This window comes from Mesoplodon mirus (assembly GCF_964341445.2).
Source record: "Mesoplodon mirus genome assembly, chromosome: 11".
Lineage (NCBI taxonomy): Eukaryota > Metazoa > Chordata > Mammalia > Artiodactyla > Ziphiidae > Mesoplodon > Mesoplodon mirus.
In genome coordinates this window covers 37,730,751-37,753,715 of record NC_138987.1, presented here as the reverse complement: position 1 = coordinate 37,753,715, position 22,965 = coordinate 37,730,751, and the positions used below count along the sequence as shown (strand labels likewise).

The 22,965-nt window shown below is 38.7% G+C and overlaps 1 protein-coding gene across 4 annotated transcripts in view; it reads left to right on the top strand.

The window, feature by feature from the left end:
• The first annotated feature begins 921 nt into the window (after window positions 1-921).
• Window positions 922-22,965, top strand: part of MRTFA (myocardin related transcription factor A) — a 107,165-nt gene continuing 85,121 nt past the window's right edge. For 2 of the 4 annotated variants that reach the window (XM_082636376.1, XM_082636375.1), the window contains exon 1: window positions 922-1,470. In XM_082636376.1, coding sequence (XP_082492502.1) covers window positions 1,425-1,470 — 46 coding nt within the window. In that variant the 5' untranslated portion in view covers window positions 922-1,424. The remainder of the gene's footprint in view (window positions 1,471-22,965) is intronic. The other 2 variants (XM_082636374.1, XM_082636377.1) reach the window with 2 other exon arrangements.

The window sequence follows — 22,965 nt, the reverse complement described above, 5'->3', positions numbered from 1 at the left end:
TGGTGCAGTGGTTAAGAATCCGCCTGCCAATGCAGGGGACATGGGTTCGAGCCCTGGTCCGGGAAGATCCCACATGCTGTGGAGCAGCTGAGCCTGTGTGCCACAACTACTGAGCCTGCACGCCTAGAGCCCGTGCTCCACAACAAGAGAAGCCACTGCAATGAGAAACCCGCGTACTGCAACGAAGAGTAGCCCCCGCTCACTGCAACTAGAGAAAAGCCTGCGCACAGCAACGAAGACCCAATGTAGCCCCCCCACAAAAAAAGAAAGTCAATCAGATATGCTGAACGGCATCTTAATATCCTTATTATGAATATCAGTAAAAAGTACTGTGAAGGGAAGAAATGAGTTTTTAATTTTGGATAAATGGAACTTGCTATAATTTGAAAAGATTTTAGTTTCTTTTTGTTTTTGCGATGAAAGATTAAAATGTCCATGTTCGTTTTTATTCAGAAGATCCTGCTCTGTGCTAGTGGAAAAAGGATTGAAGTTTCTTTATGAGGAAAGGGAAATTCTTATTTCTATAACTGTCTTCTTATGTGTTCCAAATGTCCAGCAAGATCGTAAAGCATTTTAGAAAAGTTAATAACATCAGTAAGCTGTCTATTCACAGATCCCGTGTCTTACACAGGCACAAGTAAGGAGCTCTTTTAGGGGTTTGGCAGATCTGAAAGACAGATTTTAGCTCCGGAATGTATTCAGATGACTTTTTAAAACAGATATTTTAATTGGAGAAGGAGTGGAGAAAATATCTGTGCTTCTGTAGTTAAACATTCAACTTCCTTAGCCTGTTATCTGTAAGTACCACAGATGAAAAAGCCGTTAGAACGCTTTTTCAGAAAACTAACTCACCGCACATATTTATTTGTGTGTATGTGTTTATATATGCCTGATCCCATCCCACCTCCCATTAACGGGTCAGTAATTGGGCTGTGTCTTTCACAGGATTGAGCTGTTTGGATTATGTTTTGTCTGTTGCTCTAAACTGCATTAGCAGCCGAGCCCCTCATACTAAGGATTTGAACAAAACACTCGTCTTCTCTGCTTGAAAAGAGAGGGGGAAAAAAGCAGTTGATTTCTTTTCTGAAGGTCTTTCTGTCCGTCTCTCTCCTCCCCCCAGAGACGAGTAGCAAGGGGAGGAGCTCACTCACTGTTCTAACCACACTTCATATGTCTTAACTTGAGTGCTTTTTGGTTTCCTGTCGGCAGTAAATCAACTCAGTGCCATCTTGACTTGTGTGAAGGGTGGATAAATTGGTAACTGCACTCAGAAGGGGAATGAGTTCTCACAGTCTGATTTGAGCATAAGGCATGAGACTGAATTTATGAAAGCTTCAGTAGCCTCCGAATACAACATCTTTCTTCTGCGACTTTGAGGTTTTTTCATTACATTTGTGGGCTCTTGTTTCTGAGAAGAACCTGTCATGACGCTACTGGAACCTGAGATGTTAATGATGGCTGTACAGTCCGGTAATTCCCGTATTGCCTGCAAATCCTATTTGCCATAGTTTTCTTAAAAAACATTGGGCATATTTGTACTAGGGTTGGATGGAGATGGAGAGGAAGATAGAGGGAGGGTAAATATAAATTGTCCAGTAAATGTACTGCATTTTCAGGTTTTTATTGTAAAAAATATTAATTATTTTTTCCTGATTGCAAATTCTAGATCTTCAGACATAGCTTTGAATTAGATGCTTACCGATCTTAAGATTGTTTAGTGAGGAAACATGTGAGAAAAAACTACTTGTCTTCTTTAATCAAGTACTTTGTTATTGTCCGTGGTGCTGCTTTTAATGAGGGATAATTAAATTGCTTTTGCTGTTTTATACAGTACTGTCTTTAATCACTAATCTACACTCTTCTTTAAATGACTCTTTGTGAAAGCGTGCCTTAAAATTTTTCCTTAGCTGTTCTTCTCTTTTGTGGTAAATCTTTTATTTGTATCATCTTTTGGTTCTTTGGAAATGCTCTTGATAACATGTAGGATTGGGACTCTTAAGTTTTGGAGATGAGGAAGTTTGAGCAAGGAGGCAGCCAGTCAACAGAAGGAATGCAGGATTTTTGAAATTCTATCTCTTAAAAACAGTTTTCCCAATTTAAAAGTTATCTTTTAAAACATTAAAAAATTCCCAGTTTGTTTTTAATGATTTCTTTTAGTGTTCTTAAACTTGTAAGTTAGATATCTAAAAATAGGGAATGTTCTTTTGTTATTTTTAGACTTCTACTAAAATGTAGTCTGTAGTGTTTTCCTGTTCCAGAGAATATCTTGAAAGATTCATACAAGTGGCATTTGGGGACCTCTTCCCATCCACTGGCCTTCACTCACAGGAAAATTAGACTCCTTGGTGCTGGCAGATACTGTCTCAGGCAGAACTGGTCTCACTGTTCTCCTCAGGGAGCGCTTAGATAGTATGTTGAAAGACACAGATATCCATCTGAAGACACAATCAGATGCTCTCACATTACACTTTATGGACAGGGTATGGACAAAAAGGAAAGATATTGCTACTGTTCTGTTTTTTTCTGGTTTTACAAATAAGATCATGATGAGTCATTTATTAGTTGAGTCTTTCTGTTCATGTATGCTCTGCATTCCAGGTTCCTTTCCTTTTCCTCCCACAGATCTTTTGAGCTTTGTGTTCTAAACAAGATAGTATGCTTATCTGAATGTTTCCCATCTGTCTTTGATGAAATAGTTCCCAGTTAAAATGACTCAGATTTTTTTTTTTTCCCTGTTCTGTATCCTGGTTCTCTGCTGTATGTGGGCAAGTACATATTTTATTTTAGGAAGTAGAAGTTAGCATTTGGACTCTCTCTCCCTTCTTTGATCATCTTGTTACTTACAGATAATCTCAGTCCAGTAACTTTTCTTAATAAAGGTTAAAAGGTTGCTTTTCTCTGAGCTGGGGTCTCACTGTTCCTAGCTGGATAAGGGAAAGGGACTTACTTAATATTTTCTTGTCTTGCCTAAGAGCTGTTTTTCCTGTGACATATGTCGGGTAGGGCTAGCCACCCATCTGTTGGACCAGCTACTTCATAAAACTTTTAAAGGATAATAGTATGTAAGACAAGTATGGAAGAAATTGACAGGGGTATTGGATACAGGTAGAATGAAAGGTCTGCAGAGAATAGCATGTATGTGGACCTTTTTCTTTTGCATATGTTCATAAAAGTAAGGAAAGTGGGTATAGAAAGGAGTAATAGCAAACCGATTGCTCTAGTACTTGTGGTTCCTAAATGTTCAAAAACCTTAGTACTGTGTTGCTTTGTAAAATTGTTACTGTTTTCTCCTGAAACTGTAACCATTATACTGGATTGTAATAGTAAATAATAGGTGTATCTATGATAGGAAATGAAAAAGCATCTCTTATGAAGCTTTAATAAAAAAAAGAAGCCTATCATTCTTTCTATAAAGTCAAGACATTTAGACTATGTGAGCTGTAGGTTTTCCAGCAATAAAGTATTTGGATTTCCATGAATATATGCTTTATAGGTGAAACTACTATTTAATGAAATGTTTAAAGTAATGAAACTCCTTTGACAAGATTCAAGATACAAAGTTTTCACCCTAAATTAAACTTCAAGATACTGAATGTTACAGCAAAGTTCCAGGATACATTGTGTTTTCATTTAGTATTTGAAGCTTGGAGATTTTTGGTGAGGCATACTTGCATGAGGAGACTTTCATCCTCCTCACTGCTGGTCGTCTCCTTCTGACCCTTTGAGATCCAGTACAGATGCTGCCTTTCTGTGAAACCTCTCTCGATAGGGTCAGCCCTTCCTTCTCTCTGTTCCTGCACCACCTTTACAATGTAGACTAATTATCATTTTTCATGTCTTCCTAATTAGATTATTAGCTTCTCAAAGGCTATATATTCATCCATATATTGGCTCCTGACATTGGCACGTGGTAGACACTCAGTATGTATTTTCTTTTTATGTATGTATGTCTGCATTGGGTCTTTGTTGCTGTACATGGGCTTCCTTTAGTTGCAGCGAGTGGGGGCTACTCTTCGTTGCAGTGCGTGGGCTTCTCATTGCGGTGGCTTCTCTTGGGGAGCACGGGCTCTAGGTGCGCGGGCTTCAGTAGTTGTGGCACGTGGGCTCAGTAGTTGTGGCTCGCAGGCTCTAGAGCGCAGGCTCAGTAGTTGTGACGCACGGGCTTAGTTGCTCTGTGGCATGTGGGATCTTCCTGGACCAGGGCTCGAACCCGTGTCCCTTCATTGGCAGGCAGATTCTTAACCACTGCGCCACCAGGGAAGCCCCATGTATTTTATTTTTTTAATGAATGAAGAAATCTGGTTTGGCATACTTACCCTAATAAATTGGCATAAGCGTCCTAAATCAAGATTTTATGAAAGTATTTTAAGATCTGTTGTTGTATTAAGACATGAATCCTCTAACTATCATCCTGTATCTTAGCCAGGCCTTGCCCTAAGCATGTGCTGTTGAAAGCACAGCTTTCAAAACTGAAGTTCTTCCGCATCTCAGGATGTGCAGTGTGCATTGTCTTCCTGCCATGTGTACTGCTAAATCCAGGTGTTCTGATCAAGTCACAGAGGATTAAAGCACCTGTCACCCCTATGGAAACCTATCTAGATCATTGTGATTAGAAAACTAATTATCTGAGATGGACATATGGGATTTCTGAAGCTAAGACCAAGGGAGTATTGGGGCACAGCACTGACTCTGGTATGTTTTAGAAACAAGGAATGCCAGGGCTCAGCCCTTGACAGCTAATATGTAAGGCTTTGACCAGGCAGGCCCTGTCCCTGCATCCAGCCAGTGCAGTCTTCTTACTAGTTTATAACTGTACAACGGTGGATCATAGTTCCTTTGTAGAGAAAAGGATTGAAGCAGTTTCCTAGGTATGTTTGGTCACAGGATACACACCTAATCTGGATGAGGCACGGTTAGGGAGTCGGTTTGTTTTTTCTGTCTCTCTTGTGTGCATATCTCTGCACACCCACCCACCCATGCACACACACAGACTCCATCTGCACCCTACACCCCCCCTCCCCACTCTTGTCTTGTATAGGATATCTTTGGAAGGACTAAGAAACTGGCAACAGTGACTGCCTTAGGGAGAAGGGATGGAGAGCTGGGGGATTGGGACAGAAGAGACTTTTTGTTCCACAAAAGAATGGAGTTCTCTTTTAAATTTATTATGATTATGGGATACCCCATAATTGTGAAAGAACATGTAGAGTACATATTACAACAGTATATAGAACACACAAGCCCATGGACACATTATCCAACCTGAGAAATGCAGCACAGTGTACACTAAAGTCCTCTAATTACCCTCTTCGATTTGTCCCTTAGAAAACTGCTTTGTTAGTTTGCTTTTAACTGTGTATACCTTTAAAATTTTTTATGTGTGTACCCCATACATGCTACCATATAAAAGTGTTTCCTTGGTCCATTTACTCTCTCATTCCTTGATGTCTGTATACTTAATTCTTGCATATTTATTTAACTTCTGGTTCCCTAATCATTACAGTTTGCCTCTGACCTGTATATTTTATAATAGTGTGGGTTAGAGAGAGAGGAGGAGTAATTCATAAAAATAAAGTTAAAGGAAGATGGCGGGCAGACAACTTTTGCCCTTTTAGGTGATACATTAATTCTTTAAGGAAGGGCCCCCTGTTTGGGTTCACATCACTCAGGGGTCTATAGCGCTAGTGAAAAACTCCAGAACCTTCAGCAATAACTACCTTTTGGATCTACTAATACTCTAAATATTAATGTGGGCTTTTAAAAATATGTTTTTGTTTATGTTCAAGAAATTTTAGAGCTTGAAGGAAACCTTAGGTATTTTCTTGTCCTCTCCTTTATTTAAGATGAGGAATTTGGCCCTTTGAGGTTAGTTAATTTCCTGAAGTCACATGATTAATTAGTGGAAGAGATGGAAGGAGAATTCATTTCCTTACTCCCATGACAGTGCTCTTTCTGCTATAACATACTTAACAAAGAAACCATAAGAGACCTTTGATGTATGAGATTGTTTATAATTTCCCCCAGAGATCTTGGTTTCTTTGGGTTTTTCCTTGCAGGTTTCTCCCACTACTCAGAGTGACTCACATCTTAAGAGGTAGAGATAAAAACCAGTGCCTGGGTGTCTACCTCCTGCCCCTGGGAAGTGGAGTCAGATGCTACAGGCCCTGTGGTTCCCTGGTTCCCTGGTGGACCTCCATCTTGCCTTGCCTTCTCTGGCCTGAGTGCTGATCTCATACCTTGATGATGATCTCAGAAGACAGGTAGGCAGACAAACAGATGTTGTCATCAGTATTCTGGATTGCATCTTACTGCCCTTTCTCTGACTTATTAATTTATCTGGGGTCCCCTTAGAGTTAAGACCCAGATCAAAGGAATTTGAATTTGTCTGTCTGTCTCTATCTTTTTTTCTTCCCTTTTGTTTCCTTTTGGATGAGGCAAGCTGTCAAGACCATGAACCACAGTTTTAGCTTTATTAAAACAGTGCCAAATTAAATAAAGATGAGTCTCATACAGTCTTGTTTCTTTTGGAACTTCACTTTTATGATTACCACATGCATTATTTTTGAAAGGATTTTCTTTATAATAACAAGGGGGGAAAAAATAAAAACCTCCCGCTTTGCCATCAACAACAAAAAACAACGTTCTCTGCCTTGCTCTCAACAAGCTAAAGGGCAGTATCAGGCTGAGCTCATGTTGTTAGGGGTCTAGGGCATCCTTAATCTCACGGCACCCACATAAATGGGGTGGTGGCAGCAGTCTAGTGAGAGTACAGAGGGCCTAGAAAAGAGGTACCTGTGGCAATTACATAGTGAAAATAAACTCAGTAGTGGAATTTTTATAGTGTATCATACTTCTAAAGTGTTTTTATGTATATTATCTTATTTGATCTTCCCAACAATTTTAAGGTATCTGTACCTTCACATTTTGTAGGGTAGGAAACTGAGGCTTAGAGAGGCTTCGAGACACACAGTAAGAGATGGAATATATGTTTAAATTTAGGTTTTTTACTTGAAACACTACTTACTTATATGTTCCATTTAGAATGAAAAGTCAGATCGTATCCCTCCTCACTGAGAACCTGCCACTGGTTCTTATTCACAGAAAAAGCCCAAGTCCTTACAAGGCCCCAGCCCTGTAACTCTCAGACTACACTCCTCCTCCTCTCTCCTTTCTCATTCTGTCCCAGCCGTGCTGGCCTCTCAGCTGACCCTGCACACCTTAGGCTGTGCTCCGTTTCAGGGCTTTCCTACTTGGCATTCTTTCTGCTCGAGCACTCTTTGCTGGGTAGCCTCATGGCCTGCTCCCTCACCTCCTTCAGATCTTTGTTCCAGTGTCACTTTCTCAGTTAGGCCTTCTCTGACCATCCTGTTTTTAAAAATTCTGCTTTTATTTTTCTTCATACCACTTACCATCTGACAGAATACAGTCGTCCCTTGGTTTCTGTGGGGAAACCAAGGGACGACTTGGTTCCAGCCCACTCCCCACCCCCAATACCAAAATTCATGGATGCTCAAGTCCCTTTTATAAAATGGTGTAGTATTTGTATATAACCTATGCACATCCTCCCATATATTTTGAATCATCTCTAGTTTACTTATAATACCTAATACAATGTAAATGTTGTGTAAATAGTTGCCTGCGCAGCAAATTAAAGTTTTGCTTTTTGGAACTTTCTGGAATTTTTTTTTCCCCCAAATATTATCAATCTGTGTTTGGTTGAATCAGTGGATGCAGAGCCTGTGCATATGCAGGACTGACTATATGTGATTTATTTGTTTATTGGTTACTGCTGTCTTTCCCTACAAGAAAATAAATACCTCAAAGTAGGGGATTTTTCTCTTTTGTTTTTGTGCTGTGTTTCCAGTGCCTGTAAGGGTACCTGATGCATAGTATGCACTTAATAATAATTCTTGAGTAAATGATTTACCAAAAACTTTGGGATGTGTTTTAGGCAGGTATGTTCCTGAGGACATGCCTCTCAACTGTTCTGTGTAGCATGCACTGCAGTAACTAGTGCAGTGGTTTTCAAGGTGTGGTCTGGGGACCTCTGGGCATCCCTGAGACCTTTCCAGTGGATGTGAGATGGAAGCTCTTTATTTATTTATACTGAGGTGTTATTTGCCTTTTTTTACTATTGTCCACTCATGGGTGTACTGTGTAGTTTTCCAGAGCTACATGCTGGTATGATATGTCAACAGATTGAATGCAGTATCATGTATGAAAATCCAGCTGTCGTGGGAGGGAGGGAGACGCAAGAGGGAAGGGATGTGGGAACAGATGTATATGTATGACGGATTCACTTTGTTATAAAGCAGAAACTAATAAAAAAAAAAAGAAAAAAAAGGAAAATTCAGCTGTCTTAGTAAGTTGTATGTTAAAGAGATTTGCAAAAATGGTAAAGTGGCACTCTTTTTGCTTTTTTTTTGGAAAATAATTATATTTTTTCATAAAAATATATATGTTAACATATAGTGGGTTTATTGCTATTTTTAAAGAAATAATAGATATTTTAAATGCTTTCAGTTTTAATTTCTTATATGATAAGTAGTAATAGATATCATCATATAAACAAAAGCTCTTTGAAATTATCAGTAACTATAAGAGGGCAAAGGAGTCCTGGTGTCAAAAAGGTTGAGAAGAATAGGGGTATAGTGTTCAAGAGCATAGACTTTGGAACCCAGGTTTCTTAGCTCTGCCACTACTACCAGCTCTGTGACCTTGGGCAAATTACTTAACCTCTCTGTGCCTGTTGGTTCGTCTGTTAAAAAAAAAAAAAGGTAGTAATATCAATACCAACCCCAAGAAGTTGTAAGTATTAAATAACTTAATGTATGTAAAATGCTTATAACAGTTCCTGGTACATAATAAATGCTGTATGTTTTTTGATGTTATTGTGGTTGTTTTTGGGTTTTTTTGTTGGTCTTTGAATACTATTAGGTGCAGATAGTTTTTATTTCTTCCTGGATATTCTAACAACTTGCCACAACTTTCTTGATATTTGGCAACTCATAAATTTTTAAAAAATATCTTTCTTCTTTAATCTTGAAGTACTTCTGGAAATTTGTTCTAAAGATATTTTCAAAGGTATATATATGTGTGTGTGTGTGTGTGTGTGTGTGTGTGTGTGTATAAGGATGCTCATAGCAGTATTTTTTTAACATCTTTATTGGAGTATAATTGCTTTTCAATTTCGTGTTAGTTTCTTCTGTATAACAAAGTGAATCAGCTATATGTATACATATATCCCCAGCAGTATTCTTTATGATAGAAAAAACAGAAACAAACAGAAACAACCAATACTTTAGCAATAGAGTATTGGTTAAATAACTTATGATATATTCATATAATTGGTACTAATGTAGTCATAAGGTTATTTAAAGATGTGGGAAAATGTTTACCCTTTATCCATATAATCCAAAAAAATGGCTATAAGGATATATATCAGAATATTAATAGCTGTCTCTGAGTAGTGGGATTTCATAGTAGATTTTTTTTTCTTCCTTTGAGTTTTCCTGTATCTTTCTAATTTTCCATTTTAAGCATATATTTCTGTTGTATTGATATAAAGCTCATATTAAATAGGTGTGTGTGTGTGTGTACACGTAGGTAGTTGAAAGAGGCAGAAAATGGCTGGAAGTGTAGTGTCTTGGATCAGGAGCTAGAACTGTTGATTTTGGGAACTCTTCCGTCAAAGCACTCCACTGACCAAACAGTGAATGATAAGGAGGCACTCCATCCCATTAGGCTGTTCCATCTGACCAGTCTAGTTTGTCTAAACTTCTTTTATATTTTTTGCCTTGTTTCTATTTTGTAAGATTTATTGAAATTTATCTTCGCAGCGTTTGTATTAGGTCATGTTCTTGGCAGAGCTGCAGATCCTTCCCGTGCACGGTAACTTACTCTCAATTTGCTGAACCTTTCAGCAAAGTTTTTATGAACTAAAAACACACTAAGTTCTTTTGTTTGTTTTTGATGGGTAAGAAAAATCTGAGTTCTCTTAGGCATAAAATAGTGGTGTTAGTATAAAATGTTTTAACTGTTTAAAAGTACCTTTCTGTAGTATATTTTGTTCTTTGACTGTAGGGTAGGTGTGAAAATCCTCTTAACAGTCCATCTCCTCTTTAACAGAAAGCCATAGTTCATATTGCCTCATCTTTGCCTTGTAGTTAGGAACCGAAGCACTTATACTGAAGAATTATATTCCTTAAATCAGTGCCATAAGACTAATTTATAAAATATTTGGCTGTGTAGAGTGTTGAAAATTTATGGTGTTAACATTAAGTAGGCTATCCAAACAGATGCTATAACCTTGCTAACCCTTCTAACACCTTGCTACTCAAAGTGTGTTCCAAGGACCAGTATCATCTGTATCACCTGGGAGCCTGTTAGGAATGCACAATCTCAGGCTCCACTTCAGACGTGCAATCGGAATCTTTATTTTAACAAGGTCCTCAGGTGTGTATTAAAGTTGAAGCGTGTTGTTCCAACAGATATTTTATTTTTATTGACTTTGTTTTGGAGGTGAACAGGTGAAAGAAGTAAAGATGATCTGTTGGTGTATTTTTTTTTTTTTAAAAAGGAGCAAACTGTTGATACATAAAACACACCCTGGACAGCTCTCCAAAGAATCATGCCGGGTGAAAAAGGTAATCCGAAAAGGTTACATATATGATTCCATTTGTATAACATTCTTTTTTTTTATGTTTCAAACTTTTTTATTAAGAAGTATGACTAGGAATATAATTATACACACACACACACACACACACACATAGTGTTTCTAAAAGAGTATTACCAAATTGCAAATACTAAAAAGTCCTAAAACTGGCAAAAATAGCAAGCATTTATAACTATTTCAAACACATCATTCCAAAAATAATTATTTGTGAAATTCACGTTTTTAAGGCACAAAGTAATTTAACTTTCAAAGATACGGGTTTTCCCAACTAGCATTCGAAGATGTTTAAAGCTCTACTCCAAATCCCTTAAAAACATATTGAAGAGACATATAAAATCAAGTCATGACATTAGGAGAACTATTATTGAACAGTGGGCTCCCCAAGCATTTTCCCTTAGGGAAAATAGGTAGAGTACTTAAAATGATTTTTTCCATTAGGTATAACAATGAATCAATTTGAAACTACTGAGTACCCAGAATTGTAGCACGGAGGAATAATGTGTATAATATTCTTGAAATGACAGAATGGTAGTTATTGAGAACACATTGACTCCTCTTGGGGGCTGAGATGAGGTGATGCTGGGAGGAAAGTAATTGTGGCTATCAAAGGTCAACATGAGGGATCCTTGTAGTGATGGAATATTCTGTATCTTGACTGTATCAGTGTCAGTATCATGGTTGTAATGTTGCACTATAGTTTTGCAAGCTGTTATCATTGGGGGGGGAACTGGGTGAAGGGTAAACCGGATCTCTGAATTATTTCTTACAACTGAGTGGGAATCTATAATCATCTCAAAGTAAAAAGTTTAAGAAAACTCAGACAGTTTGGCATCTTTTCAAAAAGTTAAACAGATTTACCATATGACCCAGAAATTCTACTCCTAGGTGTATACACGAGAAAACTGAAAACATCGCTCCACATAAAAACTTGTACACAAATGTTCATAGCAGCATTAGCCAAAAGTGGAAACGCCCCAAATGTCCATCACTTAATGAATGGATAAACAAAATGTAGTATATCCTTATAATGGAATATTATTCACCAATAGAAAGGAACAAAGTACTAAACTATTCTATAAAATGGATGAACCTTGAAAGCACACCAAGTGACAGAAGATAGACACAAAAGGCCACATATTGTATAATTCCATTTATATGAAATGTCCAGAATAGGCAAATCCATAGAGACAGAAAGAATAGTGGTTGCCAGGGCTTGGTGGTAGGACAGTGATGGGGAATGACTGTTAATAGATACGGATTTCTTGGGGGTAATGAAAATATTCTGGAACTAGATAGTGGTGATGGTTGTACAACTTTGGGAATATTCTAAAAACTACTGAATTATAGACTTTGAATGGGTGAATTGAATAGAATGTGAATGATACCTCAATTAAAAAGAAGTCTGAGGAAAACAATGCAGCTTTCTCTAGAGTGACAGGTAGCCTATCAGTTGTTGCCTGGAGCCAGAAGCGGAAAGAGAAGTTAACTACAAAGGGGCATAAGAGCACTTGAGGGGGTGAAAATGTCGTGTATCTTGATTGTTATATTGGTTATGCAGGTGTATACATTTGTCAAAAGGCATTGAACTTGTATGCTTAAAATGGGTAAGTCTGTCATATCTAGATTAAACTTCAATAAAATTGATTTCAAAAACTTGTAAAATTATCTCTGATTGTTTTAAGCTTAAAGTCACCTTTACATTAAAACTCTCTCATCTTTATAAATACAAGGCTAACAACTGTTTAAAAAATTAACTTCGTGGACTCTGACTTCTGTTGCTGATTTCTATCTCCTTTTTCCATCTAGTCAGTTTACAAAGTGAAATTAGATCGATCATTTTCAGTCAGACTGTGCTCTTATGCTTTTGAACTATTATGATTCTGTTGCTGCGCTTTTTAAAACCTATGAGTGGGTGTGATTATTCTAAAAATTTTTTTTAAGTTTAAAGTTTGTGGAATATTTTATGGACTTTTGTTGCTTTTTTCCTTTTATGAACAACAGAAAAATGTTCCATTGGGTATAACAAATCAGGTTGATTGCCTTTCACCTTCATACACTCTGGAGTACCCTGAGCTAATTTGGGCACCAGGAGATTGGAGTTAAAATTACTCTGGAAGGAAGTAAGCCAAAAGGAGAAAAGGAGGTAACACTGCTAGGTAATGCTTAAAAAAACAAACAAAACACAACAAAACCCCAAGTGTGTGAACTTCTTTCTCACCCACATCACCTCTGTCTCCCTGATCTCTTGTCAGGAAGTGTGCCATATTACACAAAAACCTCCAAGGTTTGAGAACAGTTGTGGAAGATAATCTCTAAGTTAGTAAAACCAGCTCTGTAGGTGGTTCCTGAGCTTTCTCCCTGAGGTTTCCTTCCCTTGCCCTCACTCATTTCTTGGGCCTACCCATGCCTAAACCCAGGGGTAGAGTACTTCCCATTTAAAATTCTCCACAGGTGAAGAAAATTTTTATTATTTCTCTTAAGCATAGGCAAGACAGCCTTATATTTGAAAAACAAATCATTAAAAATTAGTAGAGATAGGAAACTATATTCAATATCTTGTAATAACTATAATGGAAAATAATCTGAAACTATATATATGTATGTATATAACTGAATCACTTTGCTGCAGATCTGAAACTAACAATATTGTAAATCAACTATACTTAAATAAAAATCCCTTTAATATGTTAACATAGATAACATGTTTTAAAAAAAATAGCTATATTTTCCAAAATAAAAAATTAGTAAGAGAATGACATTGTTTTACATTTTTGCATATCTCTTTAATATGTGGCTTAATAGAAGAAAGAAAAAAAAAAAAAACTAGTAGAGACCAAACAGGACAATGCAACAAACCATAAAACATAAGAGACACATTTATAGAGTATGGAATTCTAAGTAGATTTTATAAGAATTCCAGGAAAAATATAGAAATATATTTAAAATAAAATAATAGTAGCTAACACATTTTAATTGGGATTTACCATGTGCCAGTGTTCCAAGCTCCTTACATATATTAGCTCTTTTAATCTTTGCAATAACTATGTGAAATGGATGCTCTCATTATCCCATTTTACAGATGGTGAAATTGAGGGGCAAAATAGATAAAGGAACGTGTCCACACGCCTGGCAAGTGGTAGAACTAAGATTGCACCCAGATGGTCTGGCTTCAGAATCCATGCTCTTTACCACTACATTATATTGCTTTCCATGTGAACTTTTATCTCCCAATAAGTATATAGTAGCTCTTGACAGGCTACCCAGCTTGTCTAGGTTCCTTGTCCTGTTCTTTCATTACATAGCCTACCTTCTTTTTTACCCTCTTCCCTCCCTGCCTTATCCCCCACAGCCCCAGAACACTATGACATAATTGTTAAACACATTTCTAACTTTTTTCTCTTTTTGAATATCTGTATTAAATTTTCTTGTCCTAGATCTCCTCTCTACATAGGGATGACCTTTTCCCCTACATTTAACCCTACTTAGAAAGCCTTCATACAAGCCCTAACCTTTGCCTAGAAGCTTCCCTCTTTTTAACAGTGATTCTTTTACCTGTTCACGAGGATTAGAAAGGACGCTATTTTGAATTGCAGTGTAGCAAGATTTCTGACTCAACACCCATGGCCCAAACCAGCTTCATATGTTTGAAACTAAGCAAAACCTCCTGAGTGTGTTGCCATAAACGTGCATTAGAAATTTTTTCCGATGTTGCAAATAGTTTCTGTGGGTAGGAAGTAAATTTAAATCTGTATATCTTTAGGAACATTTTCTGTGTGAAGGTCCTTGCTGACTCTGGTAAGAAAAAAAGGTCCCTTTGCCTCCTTCCCCCTTTTCTTCTGAGCTCTGTAGTATAGAGCTTTCAGAACATCCTAACAGCTGAGTTTTATATCTGCTAAGTCAGTCCAGATGTTTGCAAATAATCTCGCATTAGTTTTATGCTAAAGATCCCCTTGCAGCTTGGCTTTTGGTCAACTGACTCAGTGTTACTAAATTTATATTTAATCCCAACTAAGGTGGTTAGTATGAATGTTTTTAGAAAAGTCTTGATAAATTTGAAGGAAAACTATTTTTTTGATGTACTCTTAGAATTTCATAGGTGTCACATGAAAAGTGTTTGAGAATCTAGAAAAACGTGGTCCCCTCCATAGGGATCATATGCTAGTTTAGATAGTTTAGAATAAGAGCTTAGATATCTAGTTCTGAAGTCAGTATTTGTACTCATGAAATAGTAGGTGAGTTTCTCAGCGTGCATGGTTCATTTTATCCATTCCTGCCTACTTCTCCAGCTGCACCTCCTGATCTTCTTCCTTTTGCTTTCTAGGTTCCATCCTTCCTTAGGGTCTCAGAGAATGCCCCCCTAGCGTGCCCCTCCCCTCTGGTTATTTTCATTCTTTCTCATTCTCTCTTTCTTCATGCATTTATACTTAGAGATTATATGTTTATTTGTGGGACTTTTTGATTGTTTAATGTGTGTTTCCCTCACTAGTTTATAAACTCTATGAAGACCTTACCTGTTATTGTTCATTTTAATTTTATCTAACCTGTTAATTTTGTTTTGCCACTTTATATCTAGCATCTATCTAGCTTGATACCTAGTTGGTGCTGAATAAATGTTAATGAGTGAATGAAGTGAACGTGAAATATTGGAGAGATTGGGAAGAAAGCCACTCTTGGAACATTTGGTATTAGGTTCCCCAACCCAACTATTTCTCTAAGAGCAAGTGCAGAGTATCCCGCTAAGGATGAGTCTATAGTTTCTTTATAAGATGTAGAGGGTCATGGTTTTTTGTACCGTCTTTCCCTCTCCATCATTCATTTTGAGAAAAGTCATTCTCAATTTTTGTGAAATTGTCAAGATATATAAACTACAGAGTATTTGTATCTCTATCACTAGATACACTTCTGCCCTAGGTTGAAACAAACGTTATCTCTTGCTTCAAGTAAGGAGCTAGTACCTATTGGGGAGCATTATGTTTTGGCCAATTGATTAGAGAATTTAAATTTTTTCCTTTTTAATATACTTAATTTTGTTTGAGGCTTTGGGAGATCATCATGGCATATTTAAGTCAAAGGACTTAATTTTTATTAAAGTGGCAAGCATTCATTTTGCAATTTAAAAGCTCAAGCTCAAACCAAGAGTTTAATGTCTGAATACTTCTGCTTCTTGCCCGTTGATTTCTTACCTCCTGCATTACAGAGTACTCTTGTGAGATGTGTGGCGCTCCTGAAAGCACTTGTCTCAGTCTACTCAGTTTCAAAAATCGTCTTCATAAGAACATTAGACAACCTTAAACTTGGCGTTCTGGTAGTGGGACTAAAGTACCACAAACAGACTTTATTCCTAGGAAAACTTTCCTTCCTTCTAATTTCTTTCTTTTGTTACTTTAGGCTTTCTAAATTATCTTTGTTCTTTGGAGGTGTTTGGAAATTTCTTTTCCTAGTAAAAGAGTTACAAAAAAATAAGATTTAGAAAATTTATAGTTTAACAAATGCTCTTGTACACTATTCATAATAAAGACGGATCAGTTAGTTTACAAATTACTTTAAAGATGCAAATTGCTAAGTGGTGGTGTTATGGGTTCTTGGCTTTTCAGGATGTCATCCCTTTTAGCCCTGTAGCTAAATATCAAGAGGCTACATGTTCAAACATAAAGCATTAGCCTCTGCCAACATTACATCAGCTCTACAAAACCTCATTGGCTAATTATCCCCTGGGACTAGGACATGGATTTGGCAGCTTGTGAAAGCTGCTATTTCCAATTTCTCCCTTCCTGGCTGTGACATATCCCAAAGGAATGAAGTTGAGAAATAACCATCTTCTTCTGAAAGCTCTCAACCTCTCATTCCCACAGTGGTTCTCATGGTCAGGGATAGAAGATCCCTTCCACTTGAGGAGTCCTTGTAGCTGATGATATATTCTTTAAGTAGTGGCCAAGGCACCCTGAATGAGCCATGGAAGGGTGATGGCAAGGAGCCTCAGGTTCCTTGAGGTATGTTTCTGGGTGGTTGTCTATGAGAATCCTAGTGCTTTTGTTGGGATCCTCTTTATATTGCCAGAATTGAAGAAGCTGGAAGTCCAGGATTGGGGACCATATGTGATCATCATCTGTGTTAGTTGACATTCAGTGTAAGAATTAGTGTAGACATTTAACATCTCCTTTAATGGGCATCTATAAAGTAACTTTCTTGAGAGCAACTGTGGATAGTCAAAAGAACTGTATGATCTTAATCTTTTTTAGTCTCAATTTTTTCACCATAAAATAAAGATGTAGTACCTGCTTTATTTTCCTCAGAAGGTGTTGTGAGGGTGGAATGAGGTAACACATGTGAACAGTGTCACCAAGAACACTGCTGACTACTAGTCACCCTATGCAGTGGGCCCATTTTAGGCCTCCTCTTACTTGACTTTTCTTTACCATTTGACCCTATTCAGTGCTCTCTCCTTATTCTATTACTACTCAGGGTTCTTTGTGTAATCTTGGTTAACCTAAGCATAAAATCAGTTTTTTGGAAGAGTATTGGATAGTGCACAGCCTTAACAAGAAGACTGTCTAACAAAGGTCGGAAAGTGAGCAGAAACTGAGTGAGGCAAGACATAGCGAAGCCCATGTCACAGGACTGTCTGCTGAGGACTCTGTCACTGGCACTGCTTACTGGACTTTCTCTGCCACTGCTGCTGGCCTGGTCTCCAGTGAATGCCTGCAGCTATTGGCAGTGCCACCGGTAGATACTTGCCATAGTGCCAGGGATAATTTCTGATTATATTTTCCACATTTGTGTCATTCCCCCAATTTTCAAAGTTCTAGATGAGAGGATCTGATTGGCTGGACTTGGGTTGTACTTGTGAGCTGGATGCCAGGATGCAGAGAGAGGGACTCTGTAGTAGGAAGAGAGGCCTGCCTTCCCCCTATCTTGGAATTTCCCCCAAATAGGAAAGGTATTCAGATCTGGGCAGCTAAACTATAGACAACATTCTCTCTTCAACTTGCCTTCTACCTCTCTGTCCACTGTTGAATCTCTTTTGCAGTCTTTTCTTCTTCCTGTCCCTTAAATGTCAGTTTTTCCCAGGGTTAGTCCGTGACCCATTTTTCTTCTCAGTCTACACATTCTCCCTAGCAATCTCATCCCAACTGGTGGCTTCAGCTACCACTTATTCAGGATGTCTGCATCTGTATCTCTAGCCCCACCATATTTCCTGAGTTCTAGTAGCTTCATTTAATCTACTACTTCTTTCCACCTGGATATCTAGACGACTACATACACTTGAGGCTTTTACAGATTTAAAGTTGCTGTTACCAGTCCCCACGACTACCCCTGCATTCCCTAACTCGAGACCAGTTTCCTACCCAGAAAATTAGGAGTCATTCTCAATTCCTCTTTGCCTATATTCCTCACATCTATTTGGTCTCTGAGTTCTGTAGATTCTACCTTTACTTTGACTTCTCGTAGTTTGTCTCACTGCCCTAGATCAGACTGTCATCGTTTCTCACTGTGGTTTCAGTAGCCTTCTTACTAGTCTCTCTGCTTACAACCTGGTTCTTCTCTAGTCTGCCCTTCCTACAGCTGCCAAGATACTTTTTCTTACAATCAATTCTAATCATTTTATTCTTCTCAGAATGCTTCGATTTCTTATGGGGTAAAATTTAGGCTATTATACTTTATTATATTGTCTATTTGGCCCTCACTAATTATCCTCCTATCACTTCTAACTTCACAGTCTCCAGCAATGCTAAACTGCTTTTAGTTTCCAGAACATTCTGTGCTCTTTTAACTTTCTATTCCTTTGCATATAATCTTCCCTCTGCCTTGACCGTTCCTCTCTCTGTTTGCCAGCCGACTAACTTCTGCTTTCAAGTCCCAGCTCAAGGGCTCCCTCTTCCGAGATGCATGCTGTCTTTGATTCCAGATGGGCTTAGGTGGCTCCTTCTCCTGTGCTCTCCCTATACTTGGGACAGACCACCAGAGGGTTAGTTTTATTGCATTATTGTTCCTAGCAGAGCTCAGCAGTAAGCTCCTTGAATGCAGGGATGGTGTCTTACTTCTATATCCACAGTTCCTGTCACACAGCAGGTACATAATAATTTAATTTATTTAAGGACTAAATGAATGAAGTTACTTTGAAAGGGGATGTGCTGTACAGATTTAACAATATTTTCGTTATTAGCATTTTCTTGTAAGCATTAGGCCCTTTCTAACTCTAAAGTTCTGTGATCTATAAATGAGTTCTGAGGGGACAATTCTGATTTTTTAAATTAATTAATTAATTAATTTGGCTGTGCCGGGTCTTAGTGGCGGCATGCAGGATCTAGTTCCCTGACCAGGGGTCAAACCCAGGCCGCCTGCATTGGGAGCTCGGAGTCCCAGCCACTGGACCACTAGGGAAGTCCCAACAATTCTGATTTTATTTCATTCTTTTATCTATCTGCAGGCGGCCAGAGGTCCAAGAGCCCTCCCAGCCCCTCAGATGAGTTTGCTTTCTCTATGATCAGCCTTATACTCTTTCCCCAAGAAGTTGATTAAACATACTTTCCTATGGTTTTTCAGCCTTCCACCTAATACACATTTTACGCGGGCCTCTCACTGTTGTGGCCTCTCCCATTGCAGACGCGCAGGCTCAGCAGCCATGGCTCACGGCCTAGCCGCTCCACGGCATGTGGGATCTTCCCGGACCGGGGCACGAACCCATGTCCCCTGCATCGGCAGGCGGACTCTCAACCACTGCACCACCAGGGAAGCCCCTCACCTAATACACATTTTAATCCTAAATAATGATTTGCTTCATGTGTGATTCCATTTCCTTACCCCACAACCACCAATTCAATCATTTTGCTTTAGTTGCTCTAGTTATCATAAATTATACAGTGGCTGGAAATGTACACATTATCAGTATTCTAGAGATTCTCTAAAGAACCTAGAGAATTATCTGTCTATTTGGCTGGACTTCTGGTTCTGCAGTTGCCTTTTCTCCTATCCCACAGCTCTCATCCTGGTTCTGTGCTTCTACCAGGGGCCTTGGCAAAACAAGCAGTGTATAGTTTAACTTCACTCATACTTTATTTTTTAGGACTTGGCGGTTGTCTCTTGATTTATTGTACTGGGAAGAATAAGTTTTGATTTTTCTTTTTTTTTTTTCTTGTTCCTCCCTCTGAGGGAGCCTGCGTCATTGAGAAATGTTTAACCTCATGGCCTTGCACTGGGGCTGGAAATTTGCCTAAGGGAACTTGAAGCTGGTAGTGTTTTTACTCAGATTCCCCCTTATGGGGAGGGGGATTTCAGCAGGGCCTGCCAAAACAGAAAGATGTTGGGAAATTTTTTAGTAGCAAAGCTATTGCCATTAGGTTACTGAAAGTATTTGGAGAGTTTTCTGGAGAGAAGCTTAGGCATTTTGAAATCCCTCTGGGAGAAAGCTGTAGCTTTACCAGGTACAAACAAAAATTCAGGCTGAGAAACTTAGCTTCTCAGATGTGTGGTATGTTGTTATAAGAAAACTTTGACCAGTTGGATGAGAAAGAGAAGCTAACCATAGTTTGAGGAGTTTACAAACTCTCACTTAGGGAAAATAGCCATAGGCTGGGGCAAATCTCTATGGACTGTGGGAAGAATTTGGCTGTTTATCAATTCTGGATTATCCTAAGAGTAGATCATCACAGGGATTTTCTTTGGCAAGCCTCTTGTTCAAATTCTTATTGATATTGTCACTCTATCTATTTACAAAAGCACTTTGTTGATACAAACAAGATATTTGCCCAGTGAGAGTTAGAATAGATGATCTTTTGTGCCCAAACAATGATCTCCCTATTAGGAGAAGGTGAGATCCAGCGAATGTTTAGAATATGACTACCTCTGCTTATTTTTATCTTTGTGTCACCGATGAGGAAAAGTTATACAGTTGTTTGCCAGTATGGAATGATAAGCTGTGCAGGCTCTGGGCCTTGACAAGGGAAGAAATGTGCAGTTAGACCATTTGTGGCAGCTTTGTGACTTCCTGGAAAATTGGAAACAACTGCACAGTACTTAATACAAATATAGGCATTCCTGCCCACTCTAAAAGATAGTTGGACTCATCCAGCAGATTGTCTTTCTATACACTGGCTCTTCTGTTAGCCTGGATGATTGAGGGTTGATAATATGCATGGCTAACGAGACTTCTCTTTTAATCAGCAAGTATTTATTTATTACTGATTATATATATACTTAACACTCTGGTAGATACTGTGGGGGATTCCTGAGAGGTAGAAGCAATGATTCTGAGACTCAAGAAATTTGCATTCTTGTTGGAGATGCAGTGGTTAGTGAGGATTATAAAATCCTAAGAAAAAAGAAAGAAATGAGGTCAGGAAAACTTCACAATGGAGGTAAGATTAGAGCTGGAGCTAAGAGGAAAAGTGCTGTTAGCATAGGTAACAGGAGTCGGAGGAGGGAAGGGTTGAATCAGATGGCGTTCAGGTAGGAGGAGTATCCTAAGGCAAGATCTGGAAACTAGACTAGGCTGGTATGTCAGAAGATTAAGGTTTCACCTTGATTGGAATAGGAGGTATGGCATAGTTGGAAGAGAAGATTGGGTTGGATAGATAATAAGGAGCTGGATAATCGAAGACCCTGAATGTTAAATTGGAGAGTTTGGCCTCAGTCGGACAGTGGGGAGTCATTTTTAAGCTCTTGAGTAATTATTTATCCATTTCTTTCAGTAATTACTATTATCATTATTATTATTTGGAGTATAATTGCTCCACAATGTTGTGTTAGTTTCTGCTGTACAACGAACTAAATCAGCTCTATGTATACATATATCCCCTCCCTCTTAGACCTCCCTCCCACCCTCAATAATTATTTTTTAAATTGAAATTTTGGTTGAGATAACTGTAGATTTACAGGCAGTTGTAAGAAATAATACAGAAATAATACAGAGAGATCCTTTGTACACAATAATCACTTTTTAAGTGCTAAGTTTGTGAGTCACTTCAAAGCTCGCATAAATGTATAAGATGTTATACCTGCTTTTCATAAGCACACAGGGAAAGGATATGTATATACATCCTTTTTTAAAAAAGATTTATTTATTATTATTTATTTTATTTATTTTTGGCTATGTTGTCTTCGTTGCAGTGCGTAGCCTCTTCATTGTGGCACATGGGCTTCTCTCTAGTTGTGACGTGTGGGTTTTCTCTTCTCTAGTTGTGGCGCGCAGGCTCCAGGGCCCGTGGGCTCTGTAGTTGTGGTGCACGGGTTCCAGGGCATGTGGGCTCTGTAGTTTGTGGCACACGGGCTCTAGTTGAGGCGCACGAGCTCAGTAGTTATGCCATGCAGGCTTAGTTGCTCTGCGGCATGTGGGATTTTAGTTCAAACCCACGTCCCCTGTGTCGGAAGGCGGATTCTTTACCACTCGACCACCAGGGAAGTCCCTACATCCTTTTTAGTAGATACTATTTAACAAAATATGAAGCATAAAATGTGTGCCCTGTGAGCAGGGCTCTTAGAGAAACAGTGAATCACTTTTGGGAGGGGGTTAGGAAAGGCTTGTAGTGGTGGTGCCATGTGAAATTATTCACTCAGCCCCTCATATATCCCAGGGCCTGTGCCAGGTGCTAGGGGTGCAGAGGTGAACAAGATAGACATGGCTCTTGTCCTCGTGCAGCCTGAAGTTTATTGGTGAAGGCAGACAAGTAATTACAATAAAATAGAATGGGAGTTATAATGGGAAATTCAGAATGCCACGGGAGAGCAGAGCAGGGGGATCCATACAATTCTAGGGTACATCGTAGGAAGGTCTCACAGAGGGAGGGATATTTAAGCTATGATCTAAGGGACGTTCCAGCAGAGAGGACAGTGTGAACATCTGAAGATGAGAAGTAAAACAGCACCTTCAAGGAACTAATGGACTTCTATTACTGCTGGTATATAGAGACAGTATAGTATAATGGATTTGAGGGTGGGCTCTGGAACCTGACTGCCTGGGTTTACATCCTGGCCCTACCACTTACTAGTTGCCCTTGGACAGTTATTTAGCTGTGTCTCAGTTTCCCCATCTGAAAATCGGCATAACAGTAATTTCTACCCCATAGATTAGGACTAAGTGATTTCTGACATATAATGCCCTTAGATTAGTGCCTGGCACACAGCATGTACTCAGTACATGTTAGCTATTACTGCTGTTGCTGTGACTTCACCTATAAAATGTGAAATGATGAATGGTAAGAATAACTCAGAAGTTCAAGGGGGCCTTAAAAGACATGTTAGGAGTTTGGGCTTTATCCTCAGCACAATGGGAAGTCATTGAAGGGCTTTGA